The sequence below is a fragment of the Gossypium raimondii genome, chromosome 3, assembly GCF_025698545.1.
Source record: "Gossypium raimondii isolate GPD5lz chromosome 3, ASM2569854v1, whole genome shotgun sequence".
Classification (NCBI taxonomy): domain Eukaryota; kingdom Viridiplantae; phylum Streptophyta; class Magnoliopsida; order Malvales; family Malvaceae; genus Gossypium; species Gossypium raimondii.
In genome coordinates this window covers 22,506,170-22,520,001 of record NC_068567.1, presented here as the reverse complement: position 1 = coordinate 22,520,001, position 13,832 = coordinate 22,506,170, and the positions used below count along the sequence as shown (strand labels likewise).

Below are 13,832 nucleotides of genomic sequence, written 5' to 3'. Positions count from 1 at the left end.
GTTTAATTACTTAGGTAATTTTTAGTTTTTAAATCACTTCTTCAAATCAACATATTTTTCCTTCACCAAATTGTTTAAAGTTGCATTTCATAAATAATTTCTTTCACAATCCCTGTGGGTACAATAACTTACATATTTCCATCGTTCTAAGTTTTTGGTGTCGTTGCTAGGGATTGTTTTAAAAGACATTATTTGTGAAATTGTTAATTTTGCATTTTTGTCTCTTTTTTCTATTAAAATTTAATTCCAATATTATTTTTCTATTTGTTTTAGGTGTTTATGAGTATTGATCAAATTATTGACTTCCTTCCCATAGACCCTGAAATTGATGACAGAAGAGATGAATTTTGAAAATCAAAACCAAAATCTAAGAGAAGCATTCACTTATAATACTCATAATCCGATTATTGTTGTCGATGACAGAAACTGCGCCATTCGACAATATGCCATTTCTCTATTCAAGAGCTCAATCCGAGTATTGTGAGACCCAAAATTGAGGCACCACAATTCGAACTAAACTCAGTCATGTTCCAAATGTTGCAAAATATGGGTCAATTTAGTGCGATTCCTACCGAAGATCCACATCTTCATTTTCGGGTATTCATGGAAGTGAGTGACTTATTCAAACTAGTCGGGGTGACCGAGGATGCCTTGAGATTGAGATTACTTCCATACTCCTTAAGAGATAGAGCACAAGCATGGTTGAACTCCTTACCATTCGGTTCCATAATTACATGGCAAGAGTTGGTTGAAAGTTTCTTGATGAAATACTTTCCTCCATCTCTGACCGCCAAGATTTGAAATGAAATCGATTAATTTCAACAGCTTAACAAAGAATCTTTATATGAGGCATGGGAGCGGTTTAAGGAGTTATTACAAAAGTGCCCTTATCATGGCTTTCCTTACTACGTTCAAATAGAGACTTTCTATATTGGTCTCAATATTCATACTAGAATTATGGTGGATGCTTCAGAAAATGGAGCCCTCCTTTCTAAGTCTTACAACGATGTCTACGAGATTATTGAAAGAATTGCCAACAATAACTATCAGTGGCCAACCAACTGAGCAACCTTAAAAAGATAAGTAGCAGGAGTCCATGAAGCAGACACACTTGCTTCTTTGGCAACCCGGTACCCTCTATGTCTTCTATGCTTAAAAACATAACTGCTAATGGTTTCAATGGTAATCTAACAGGTCAGTAGCCAAACCAGTTCAATAATATTTCTTGTGAATACTGTGGAGATGACCATTTCTTTGAAAATTTCCCATCAAATCAATAGTCAAAATATTACATGTGAAATCAAAATTAGAATGGTCCGTAATCAAATTCTTACAACTCTGCATGGCAAAATCATCCAATTTCTCCATGGAGTAATTAATGGGCAGACTATAGTGAATCTTCTATGCCATTTCAACCAAATTATCTGCCGAAATATTCTAGACAAGTGCAACAAACCCTACCAACTGAATATTCAAGCAATCTTGTAAATATACTGAAGGCATACATAGCGAAGAATAATGCCACTTAAAGAAATCTGGAGAATCAAATGGGTCAGCTAACCAATGAACTTCAAAATAAACCCCAAAGAGCTTTGCCCAATGATACTGAAAATCCAAGAATTTCGGGCAAAGAACATTGCAAATCAGTCACTTTGACAAGTGGAAAGACATTAGAACCCAAGGTGGTTGAGGTTCAAGATGGGCCTGTTGTAGTTCAAGACAAAGAGGAAGTTCAACCAAGTGTTGAAACTTTTGTTTCACAGAAGTCAAATTCGGTGATCCTTGATGAGGTAAACTCTAAACCAGTCAGTTCTGATTATCTAACACCCTTGTCAGATGCAAAAAAAATTCCACAGAAGAGTTGTCTAGTTAAAGCTAAGATTCTACCATTTCCATATCCTCAGCGATTTTAGAAGTAGCAGCAGGATAATCAGTTGAAATAAATTTTTGATGATGATGTGACTTTTAATGACTTCGATGCTACTAAATCCCCAGATGTAGTTGAAGACTACTCTGCTATTTCCAATATGGAATCGCTGGCTTCTACAGAATTGGAGCTCAATTCTCTAGATGATCCGTTAGAAAGTATTCTGCTAGCGGATTCACCAAATGATGATGAAGACAAGGAATGTTTGGTTTTGTTAGAAGCTAAAACGAAGGGATTCACCCAGGAAGTTCGATTGGAATCATTAGAGTCTTTATCTCGGGAGTACACACAACCAAAAGTGTCGATTGAAGAGCCAGTTGAATTGGAATTGAAATTTTTTTCTCCTCATTTAAAATATGATTATTTAGGTCTATCTTCGACTTTACCTACCATGATTTCAGTAAAGTTCACCAAGAATCAATAAGAAGAGTCACTTGTGGTTTTGGAAGGGTATCGGATGGATTATTGTAGATATTCGAGTCAGAAGTTGGAGGATTTGTATGGATTATTTCAAAGTTCTGAAGTGAGTAAGCCGAGGGGCTTAGAAACAAGAGTTAGCGGTAAGACTCAAAGTGAACTCGGAGTTCAATGTACGCATGCCTAAACCTATTTGTGCAGATCCAAAGGATCAATCAATGCAAGTCACAATGGGGATGAGTAAGAGCGGTGGCCTTTTACAATCGAGACATACAAGTGATAAATACAGTGCGAGTTAGACAACGATAGAAACATAAGCCAAGGAAAATGTTCCGAGAGGTAGAATTACGTGACAGAGAGAGTAGTTGAGAATTAGCTGAGGCATCAAGATCATTTCGAGATGAGTCAAACTAGTGCCATTCTGAAGACGCGACAAGGGCGTTGCGAGAATGGATAGGGGAGAACATCATAGTCTGTGGATCAAAACTCGTGACCATTGCATACAAAACATCCCATAGAGATCAACTTATGAAATGAGGCTCATTTGCTTGGTTCGACTCGTGGAACCCATAGAGAAGCCCATCTACTAGAAGCCTTGGTGACCTAGTGAAACACTCCAGTAAAATTAGAGTTACCAGGGTAATTTATGTAAATCTTAATGGATAAAGATGTATAGAGTTTAAATTCCTTAGGACTCTCATCTTGTAGATAGACACAAATCTCAATCGTTGATGAAACTTAATCTGTACCTTTGGTTTTGGGGGAGCTCAACTATAAATAGAAGCATTTTCCATCATTTGTATTCACCAGTTGTAAACCTTTAAAGTAATAGAATACTTTTGAGAGTATTTACTAAAACACTAAGTGTGTGTTATTTTTTCTGTGGCTTTTTGTTTGTTCTTAGTTTCTTTTGTTTTTACGAGTTTGCTTCTGCTTAACTTCGATACTTAGAAAATTTTTGTGAGATTTTTCATTTTCCGAGAGTAAATTAACTTAGGTGGATTTAAATAAACGCGTAATTTACCAAACTAAAAATCTAACCCCATGACAAAAAGACACTCTTAAAATTAACTACTAATGGAGGAGACGAGAAAATGGACAAAATGTACATGAAAAGGCCGAAAATCCTTTACATGACCATGATTTTTTTTTTATCTTTTGTTATGTAAAAAAAAATATCTTTTAAGTCTTAATTTATTTATAGAATGATAAAAGACAAATAACTTATATAGATTACAACTCAATAGATGATAATAAAATTTACTGAAAATAATCAATTACATAATTTAATACTAATAAATTTTAAAATATTAAAAACTCTATCACCCCAATCATTAGCATGGGCATATTTTTAGTCAAATCTGAAGTTTGGCATTTTTATTAAGTGCCTTTTCAAGTTCTAAAAACACTCAAAATCTCTCACAGCTTTTACCAAAAGAAAAATAAAATCTCACAGTAATTACGAAAAGCACTACAAGTTTGTGGCCTTTGTCCATAAATAGCATTCCATAGACGACGTTTCCTCTCTCGAAAAGTGGACTACTTGAAGGAAGGAGCTCTCAGGAGAGAGAGTAAAGAGTAATTTATATAAAGGTGACATTTAATTGAGTTGCCCTTTTTAACATTGAGCTGTATTCAAGTAAACAAACAGTCATAAAAAGAAAAACCCGATTAAGTTTTTTCTTGTCTTTTCGTTTCCTTTTACTTCTCTCTCTCTCTCTCTCTCTCTAGATTCTGAAGTGAAATTGTTTGACTGTTCTCTAATTTAGCAGGGGAGATTACTGTCTAAAGAAGTGTTTCTTATTTAGCAGGTAATCGTATATGATGGGTGGTGGTAGTGCGGTATGAGTTTACCTCGCCTTCCAACGGAGCTAAAACACTGGTTTTAGTTGGGCGTACGGGCAATGGAAAAAGCGCAACCGGCAACAGCATTCTTGGCACCAAGTCCTTTACCTCAAAGATTAGCCCGTCTGGGGTAACTAGAACTTATGAGTTGCAGACAACAGTGCTCAAAGATGGGCAAATTTTTAATGTCATTGATACTCCAGGTATGGTGGAAAGGGTATTCATTTAATCCAAGGTTACCAATGCATTTACTATAAAAGACTTATAAAGCATGTCCTTGCAGGGCTTTTTGATGCTTCAGTTGAATCTGAGTTCATTGGAAAAGAAATTGCCAAATGTATCGATATTGCGAAGGATGGGATACATGCAGTTGCTGTGTAGTTTTCTCATTAAAGACTCGTTTTTCAGAAGAAGAGAAAACTGCATTTCAGTGTTTGGAGACTTTGTTTGGAACCAAAATTTGTAGCTACATAATTATAGTGTTCACTAATGGGGATGCCTTGGAAGAGGACGTAACATTGAAAGATTATTTGGATGATAGTCCACAACCATTAAAGGTTGTTTCGTAAATTAAATGCAACTTGATTTGTGTAGGCGCTGGTAAAAATATCATGGACGTGCTTGATTCAGATCATATTATATATTTTTTATTTAAAAATTAAAAAAATTAGTTATTTTACATTAGATAAAAATAGATAAAAGAGTAAATTGATTTTTTTTTTGAACTTTTAATTTTTTTTATTGTTATAAATTTGTGGGGTACATATGTACCTTATGTTAATGTATATAAACTATGAACTAATTTTTAACGATATTTAATCTAAAGTATAAATATTAATTTATTATTTTTTTCAATATAAGGATCAAAATACAATTTAATTTTTAATATAGAGTATTCTATGATACTTTTACTTAGAGCAACTGATACATGTCCTTCACTTGAAATCCAATAGGATGTTCTACTTCTTTGTGGAGACCGATTCGTACTCTTTGACAACAAGACTGAAGATAAAACCAAGAGAGGGAAACAAGTTGATGATCTTGTCTCACTTGTGAACATGGTCATAGCACAGAATGGTGGGCAACCATATTATGATGAGTTGTTTGTGGAACTAAAGGTTAGTCGGGTTTTATTTTAGTTTGTAGGGAATTTAGTATAAAGAAGTTATGTAATTGTACTACAGAGAGGGGCAACTACATGCGATGAACAAGAAGAGGTTGCTTCTCTAAAAGGCTACATAAAGCAAGAAATATGCAAGGAGCAGATTGAAAGATTATATGAAAAGCTGCTTATGCGTATTTCTGAGTTGGTAATCCCACTATCTTCTTCTTAATTTGATGGTTACTGTTTATAGTTTAGTCAAACTTGCAACATAAAGCATAAGTAAAAACCCAATTACAGAAGGAAATTAACCTATATATAATGTGACTTTAGAATAATAAAAAAATGTCAGTTTGTAGCCTACTTGGATAACTGCCCCGAAAAGTGAATAAAACAATAACTTCAAATATTCTTGAGGAGAAAATTAGCTTTCGACATAACTGTTTACACGGAGAATCCGCTAAATATTAATGTTTATCTTATTTGTTTGTTTTACATAAAAAGAAATATTTTAATGCGAAGATATTATAAATTTATTACTAAAAGACAATTAATAAGTCCACTCAGATGCCTCGTCAACTTACTAGGCATCCTTATCATACATTTGCTTCTTTTTTTCGACTATTAGCTTTCATTTCATTCGCTATTCACTCATGACTTAGATTAGGTTTAATTTTGGTCTAGCTTAAATTACTTTTTAAATTATTTTTTTACTTTAAAAATATAATGCATTAAAAACACTCAAATAAATATTTTCTAACGCATTAAAAATATTTATACTAAAAAACACTAACATAAATATAATAAATATTTTATTATATTAAATACAATTTTAAAATTTTATATTTCGAGTTGGATTAAAATTTTATATTTCGAGTTGGATTATTTAGTTGAGTCAAGTTTGGGGTTTTGGATAATAGATTTTTTAATACAAACATAATAGATTTAATTATTATTGCATTAGTGATTAGATAATATATATAATTAATATAATTAATTTTTATAATATTATATATTCAGGTTGGGCTAGATTAAAATAATCTTGTCAAGGTTTGACCTATATAAAAATGAATCTTAAATTTTACTCAAGCTCATTTTTTAATTTGTATTTTAATTCAACTCTTTTTATGTTTTAAGCGAATTTTTAGACATAGTGAATCAACCATGAGCAACTCTAATAGTATTTTTTAAGTATCGGTTTACCCATTTGGCAAGTTGAGTGTCATTTTATGATTTGACATAGGTAGAGGCAAAGTTGAAGAGGCTGGAAGAGAAGTTAGCAGAGGAGCAGGCAGCGAAGAAGTCAGATCAAATGAAATCAAATGATGAAATTAACAAGCTTAGAGAGGATCTAGAAAATGCACAGAGGGAGACTGTGGAACTCCGCAAGAAAGCTGAAGATAAATGTGCCATCCTCTGAATGCTATTATTTTATATTTATGTCATTTTAGATTTAAATTATTTTGAATTACTTCATTCGCATTTGATATTTGGGAAAACATTTATTCACCCCTTAATTGCAAACATTTGATCGCTGGACAGGTGCCTACATCATCCAACCTTACTTTTTTCATATATATGACAGCTCATATTTTCCTGGTCATCTGAAAATATGTCAGTTTAATAATATAAATGAAACACTAGTACTCGCAAATTACTAAAGTTTAATTCCAAAAAAACTCTTCATTTGGTTTGATAATTACTAAGCCGAGCTCAAGCTATCAATCAAGCTGAATTCAAACTTAGTAATACTTAAGTTAAATGACTCATGAATTTTATCGAGCATTTTATATTTTTATATTATTAAATTACATTATTACCATTAATATGTAAGCAATTATTGACTTGAGCTCGAACTTAACAATATTTGAGCTCGGCTTGGCTTGATTGCACCCCTATTTCAGACCATATGCTTAAGAAAAATGAATGCATGAAACCACGTAAACAAGGAGGATGAAAACAGTACTAGAAAGGTATATACAGACAAACATCCAAGCAGGATTAACTGAACCATAGAATTGAGTCAGATTAGTCAAAAATATATTAGCCATTCCTATAGAACATTGTATGTCATAAATTTATAGACATCTGCTGAAAGGTATACAGATAGATGCTTTAATACTTCACTCATCTTCAACTATTCACAAATTCCAACTCATAAGCTGTGGAACTTTTCTCATTTAGAAACCATGGGAAGCATTTCCAAAGTTAAGTATGTACATGGGGAATCAGTCATGGAATCAGTCATTTGGGCTAACCTGTAGCATGGAAAAAACTTCTCAACTATCTCATCTTCAAATGATCATATGATGGTCCTCTAGTATTGGGAAAACTATAACCAGGAAATTCTACATGCTACTTGAAGTTAAGAATGAACTTAAGGAACCAAAAAAACACCAAAGGTGACAAGTCCAAGGAATTTCTTCTCTGTATGAAATGAGCAACATTTTTTTCTCTGAAGAACTTTTCAACTGGACTGCTTCCTTCTTAATGCCACCACTATAGTCCATCAAAGGGCATGAGTGGCAACCAGAGGTGTGGGGCCATGCATGGATTCAAGTCTTGACTCACTTGTGTTGTATTTCTCATGATAGATGCATGATATGTTACCATAACAGCATATAGTAACAGCAGCAGGCTACACGAATAGAGCAAACACATCCAGGTCAAAACTCAAGGGATTGCTAAAGCCAGTAATCTTATCCAATTCATACTTAAATGAATCCAAGAAGAGACCAAGAGAAAGGCCAGCTTTCCAATAGTTAAATATGGTGATCAGATTCCTAACATTGTTGAGTAGAGGAAGAGAGGCCCTATACATGAGGGCTCCTATACCCTCTACAACAAACACAGCCAAGGCAGCAGATAGAATATCCCAGTCACCTGTCTGCCCAATAAAAGTTGCAAACGCTGTTGCACAATAAAATCCTACCAAGAAAAAGAGTATCTTCATGGGGAGATTTTTCCTTAGCTCCTGAATCCTCACACCTAGTTTGGTTTGAATACCTTGGATGGCCCTAATTAATCTGGGCCGCCCACCGTTGCTGGAAGAAGGATCAAACCCACTGGCATCCACATTGCTTCTAACAGACCATTCCATTTTCCTGCAGAAGAAAAAAAAAAAAAAAACCCACCCAGAAGTTCAATTACACCATGGATACAACCTTCAAAGATCATACCACCCTATTTGACCTAAATTTAACGGCATATTTCTGGGACCAGATGCATACCTGAAATTATTGACATGAATGAAACATGGCTGAGAATGGAGCTTCCATCCAAAGAAGCAAACATTCTTATGAGAGCATGGTCCGAGATTCAAAGCCGCATCACTTGAATTGGAAAGCTTAAAAATGGAAAAATTAGCATTCCGAGACAACCTGGTTGTCGTGGTCATAGCTTGGGATGAACCTACAAAGTGACAATTCATTAACCAACAGCATCATGCGGCAAGCAGATGTCAGAAACAGAATTCTTTAAAAAGAGAATGGAAAGGGAAGATTAGAAAGAGATGAGAAGGTTTTAAAATTTAAAAAAAAAAAAAAGAAAGAAAGAAAAGAAGATGCAATGAGAGACAGAGAACGTACAAACAACGGCCGCAACTGCAATTGCAGTGAGGGAAACGCAGTGGCTTAACCAAGAATTTGCAGAATCCAATTGAAAGGAGATAGGGGGTGAAAATTGGTAGCCTAAAATGACTAAATGATGGTAATTTTGGGTAAAATGATACTAATACCAAAACGCGTACAAACTACGGACGGTGCTATGCTATACATATGGATCTGACTTGTGTGAGGCCGGATGCGTATCAACTTTTGGATGGTGTTTCTTTTTCTACGTCTTCTTCTAATAATTTTCATTATTTCATATTATATTTTTAAAACTTTTATAATTAAATTTTAAAATATTTTTTTATAAAACTATATTCCTAATTATAAACTGTTCCTACATATTTCTTATCAAATAAGTACCACATAATTATATAATATTTCACTGTAATCCCGTAAAGAATGTGTGATGAAAATGATAGAAATTAAGGAGTTGATTGAAACAAATTTGATGAGGTTTTATTTCTTTCTTTCTTTAGGATGGAGTCAATCATTCATTATAATTTGATGAGATTTTCTTTCTTTCTTTCTTTAGGATTGACCCATCCTTGATTATAAGGATTCTTCAACTCTTTCCCTGTAAAAGCTTCATGTGTTGTAGGTTATATTTACTGTAACTCTTCTATTGTTGAAGATATACAAAAATTCTTTCATAATTGTGTTGATTTAGATGGTGCCAAAGCCTCCTTCAATTTCTTTTAGAATTGAAGCAAACACAATTATTATTTTTGTTCAACGCTTTTGTTGTAAGCTTCTTCCTTGTACCACGGTCACTATGTCTGGTTCTAAAAAGGGTGATAATGGTTCTCATGAGAAAAACAACAACCCTACAACTATTTTCCCAATATAGGAAAATTCTCTAATCACCCCAGAACGCCTTGATGGAATCAATTCTATTGAGTGGTCCCTAATTACCCAGGATAAGATTCGTGGAAGAAAGCATTGGGGTTTTATTTCAGGTACGAAAGTACCATCAAAAGATGAACTTTCAGATAAGTACGAACTTGGCAAGAAGAAAATTGCTTAGTCAAATCATGGTTTCTTGATGCATGACAAAGGACATCAGATCATTATTTCTTCACTTGGGCACAACAAAAGAAATATGGCATGCTGTAAAACAAACGTATTCTGTCGAGCAAGATGCTTCAAAAGCATATCAACTTCATTGTGAGGTGATGTCTATTCGGCAAAATGGTGAGTCCATTATTTCTTATTTTGGAAAACTACAAAAGATTTAGCAACAACTTGATAATTTAATGGTTGTACTATGGAGTGTGCAACTAACATCACAAAATATACTGCAAAGGTTAATACACAGCGTGTGTATATTTTTTTGGCTAGATTGGATTCTCAATTGGATGGGGTAAAAGGTCGAGTACTTGCTACTAGGCCACTCCCAAATATCCAAAGTGTGTATGTTATAGTCTATGCAGAAGCTAATCGACAAAGAGCCATGCTTGGAAGGGCAATTGGAGAAGGAGCTACAATGATCTCCAAAAAGACCTCTTCAAAAGAGGATCGTAAATGTAACCATTGTAATGGCACAGGTCACATAGTGGTTACATGTTTTTGATTACATGGATATCCAGATTGGCACCCAAAAAGCAAGAAGGCATCTCAAGCATCCTCTAATAACCAATATGAGAACTTCAACCCAAAAGTTAATCTAACCACAAGTTCTAGATTCGCTACTCAATTAGGTATATCGCTTACTAGTAATAACGATTGGATAATTGATTCAGGTGCAACAGATCATATAACTTGTGATAGACTTCTGTCAATTATCTAATTGTCTACAATACTGTCACTAATGCTAATGAAGTTTCTTCTCCAATTGTTAGTATTGGTATTGTCCCATTATATCCTTCTTTTGATATAAAAAATGGTTTTTTTTTACCATCATTAAATTGTAACCTTCTTTTAGTACAAAAATTAACCAAATCTCATAATCTTTCTTGTATTTTTTCCCACTTATTGTATTTTTCAAGGCCTTCACACCAAGGTGAAGATTGGCAGTGGTAGAAAAAGGGGAGGATTGTACTATCTGGAAGATGGTTTTCAATATTTTAGCAAAGGGCAGGCTTATGTGGTACAAGAGAATTCAGTTGACAAGAAAGAAGAATAGATCTGGTTATGGATCCAAAAATAATCTTATCCACATCTCCATTAACCAATCCTCTGAGAGTTTAGTTACCCATATTAAAAACTAAGTTGATAAACATGAAAGAAGAAACCATTGCAGGCATTAACATAAAACTTGAGAAAAAGATGAAAGTTTTGATTTTTAATCTAGAAAAACTTAAAGGAAAGATGAAGATGAGCAACCAACAATAAAATAGAGAGTAAGAAACATAAATGTTGAAGTCTTTAACAAATGAAACTAAAAGAAATTGAAATACATTAAGTTAAAGATTGAGATGTCATTACAAGCAAAGGAATTGGACTACAAGTGCAAATAAACCTAAGCTACATTGTTACCTAACTTAACTAACTTGAAGGATAACAAGAACAAGAAGAAAAATGCAGAAAAATAAACACTAAAACTATGGAGAAAGATGGAAAACAAGAAACCTTAGAAAAGTGCAGAGAAAAACTAAAGGGAACCTAAGAGAAACTATCTAAAACTAAGTCTAAGTGTGTCTCCTCTCTCCTTAGCCAAATCTGGCTATTTTTAGCAGTAATTTTCTAACCCTCTTTGTGCCCAAAATGCCCTTAAACGGGCATTTAATGATTGGTTCTTCAGTTATACAAAGACTACCCTTGGCATCATTTTTTGTCCCCTCACGATGTTGGTATCATGATACCTAAGGATAGGATATCGCAATACCATCGATAGAATTGAGTTGGGGTGATCCTTGGGCAGGTAGGTATCATAATACCCAAAGTGGATATCTCGATACCATTGTAAGTGGTCTTCACCTTTGGGGCTTGTTGGAGGTAATGAGATTCCAAAGGTAGGATATCGCGATACCCTCTCCTTTGGTGATGTCCTCGCTCAATTTCGGCCTTCAACACGTCCTTACAACACTCAATCGATTATTAGGGCCCCTAATGACACCATTGGCCAATTTGGGTCTCAAAATAAGTAAAAATAGACATTTACACTTACTAAATCAAAATTCTAAAAACTAAGAAAAACTACATAAAAGACACTAATTTGCTCAAAAACAAGCTCCATAAATATAACGGGGCAACCTAATTTGCCATATCAAATTATTACGAATCAAACATTGGGTACTTAATGTCGCGACGAGATCAAGTCAGTTGGTTATGTTGCGACCTGGAACCTCTGAAGTCATGACATGACCCAATAGTTTGAAAATTTTACAATTTGGTCCCTAATTAAGCTCTAGTCATCGGACGAGCTTTTGTAAACTAGTGTAAGACTTGTATATGATTGTATAACATGTAATAATATTTTGAACCTAATAATATGTATTAATTGTTAAATTGAATTGTGATTTGACAGTAGTTGCTTCGACAACAAGTGTGGCATCTCGTAGCTCAGACCTGGTGATCTATGGGGTGTTACATAGATAAAAACCAATTCAAAAAAGGATTAAAAAGTCAAACCTTGAAAACTTTTCAGCACTAATCCAGGATTGAGAACTAAGATTATAGATTATCATCTAAATGATAAGGATAATATAAGGAGATAATTTTAACAACATTGATAAAGAGAAGATAATTCAACAGTTTCAAACACATAATAATTTTAACAACATTGATAAAGAAAAGATAATTCAACAGTTTCAAACACATGAGAAAGTGTTGCAGACAATTGTAAAAAAAAGTACGCATTATTAAAATTATTTGATGTACCTTTTCTTTTAGTTATTATTTTAATAGTTTTGTAATAGTCTTGCATTTAACCATATACATTGGTTTACCAAGAATTAATATTTTACATTAGTTTATATGACATTTATACATGCTTTAATTTTTTAAAAATTGACTCCACTATCCAAATTTCCTAGCTCCACCCCTAAATCAGGGCACCACTTCCTGATTTGATCGAATAATTTATTAAAAATCATACAAATAAAAATAAAAATATATAAAAAAAGATAAAATAAATTCAATTATTTTTTAGCTTGGTTCAAGTGATCTATATCGGTTCACGGGTCAATTGGTTCAACTCCTATCTCCGGACTAATACCTCAGTTGATTATTGGTCTAATAATTTAGTCTAGTTTTAGAAACATATATTTTGATCAATTAAAATTTTTAATTTCACCAGGTCAAGCAAGCAAGCACTGAAGTTCGAAAACAGAATTAATCACTAGTGCCTTGACTTCAGGAAGGCAACTTTCGAGCACTGCTACCATTGCCAGGCATTATAAAGAAAGAAGAAAGGGAAAAATAGAAAAAATAAATAAAATAAAGATAGAGAGATAATGTAAAAGAAAAAAAAGAATTATAATTACTTTTCAAAGTTTATATGATGTTATAATCTATTATTAGTTGGAATTTTTTAATGGATATAACATGTTCCTGTAAAATTAGTAATAGAAGAATAGTTTAGACATCAGTTGTGATAAAAAAAGTTTATATACCACTTAAAAAAGGTATAATTTATGTACTAATTTGTAAGTTAAGCTTTTTCTTTTTAAATAGACTTTTTTATAATTGGAGGAGGAGGATAGGGTCGCTTAGGATCGAACCCAAGCTCTCACGCCTACAACATAAAGCTCTCGCAACTAGGCCAAGAGGTTGTTGGAAATAAAAATAGACTTAACAGTTGAATTAATTGAAATACCATTTTGGGAAAAAAAGTATTTTAGGTACCACATGTGGCCAAAAGAAAATTTTAGGTACCAAGATAGGGAAAAAAACATAACTTAGGTATTAATTTAGGGGTTAAGCCTGTTATATTTGTAACATCCCGATACTTGACCCAATCACCGGGTCTAAGTTACAAGATCCACATTTG

The 13,832-nt window shown here is 33.5% G+C and overlaps 1 protein-coding gene, 1 non-coding gene and 1 pseudogene across 3 annotated transcripts; 1 reads left to right on the top strand and 2 right to left on the bottom strand.

Annotated features, from left to right (window-relative positions):
- Positions 1 to 792: 792 nt before the first annotated feature.
- On the bottom strand, positions 793 to 899 carry LOC128040209 (small nucleolar RNA R71). The gene has a single exon (XR_008194867.1). It is a non-coding gene; the product is annotated as a small nucleolar RNA R71 (small nucleolar RNA).
- A 648-nt stretch (positions 900 to 1,547) lies between these two features.
- Positions 1,548 to 6,965, top strand: LOC105795751 (immune-associated nucleotide-binding protein 9-like; annotated as a pseudogene).
- Positions 6,966 to 7,319: 354 nt separating this feature from the next.
- Positions 7,320 to 9,045, bottom strand: LOC105793875 (ycf20-like protein). 2 transcript variants are annotated; one of them, XM_012622750.2, is made up of 4 exons: positions 8,879 to 9,045; positions 8,522 to 8,702; positions 8,224 to 8,395; positions 7,320 to 7,929 (listed from the first exon to the last, which is right to left on the bottom strand). In XM_012622750.2, the coding sequence occupies exons 2-4, from the start codon at positions 8,686 to 8,688 to the stop codon at positions 7,801 to 7,803; spliced, it is 468 nt and encodes a 155-aa protein (XP_012478204.1). In that variant the 5' UTR covers positions 8,689 to 8,702; positions 8,879 to 9,045; the 3' UTR covers positions 7,320 to 7,800. The 2 variants fall into 2 exon arrangements, with proteins under 2 accessions (XP_012478204.1, XP_012478203.1); XM_012622749.2 differs by having other exon boundaries at positions 7,320 to 8,395.
- Positions 9,046 to 13,832: the final 4,787 nt, after the last annotated feature.

Bases quoted from the DNA above. Each gene is read 5' to 3' on its own strand.
- LOC105793875 (XM_012622749.2), bottom strand. From the start codon at position 8,688: ATGACCACGACAACCAGGTTGTCTCGGAATGCTAATTTTTCCATTTTT. The intron at 8,396-8,521 runs GTATGCATCTGG...TTTCTTCTGCAG, and splicing joins ATTCATGTCAATAATTTCAG to GAAAATGGAATGGTCTGTTA.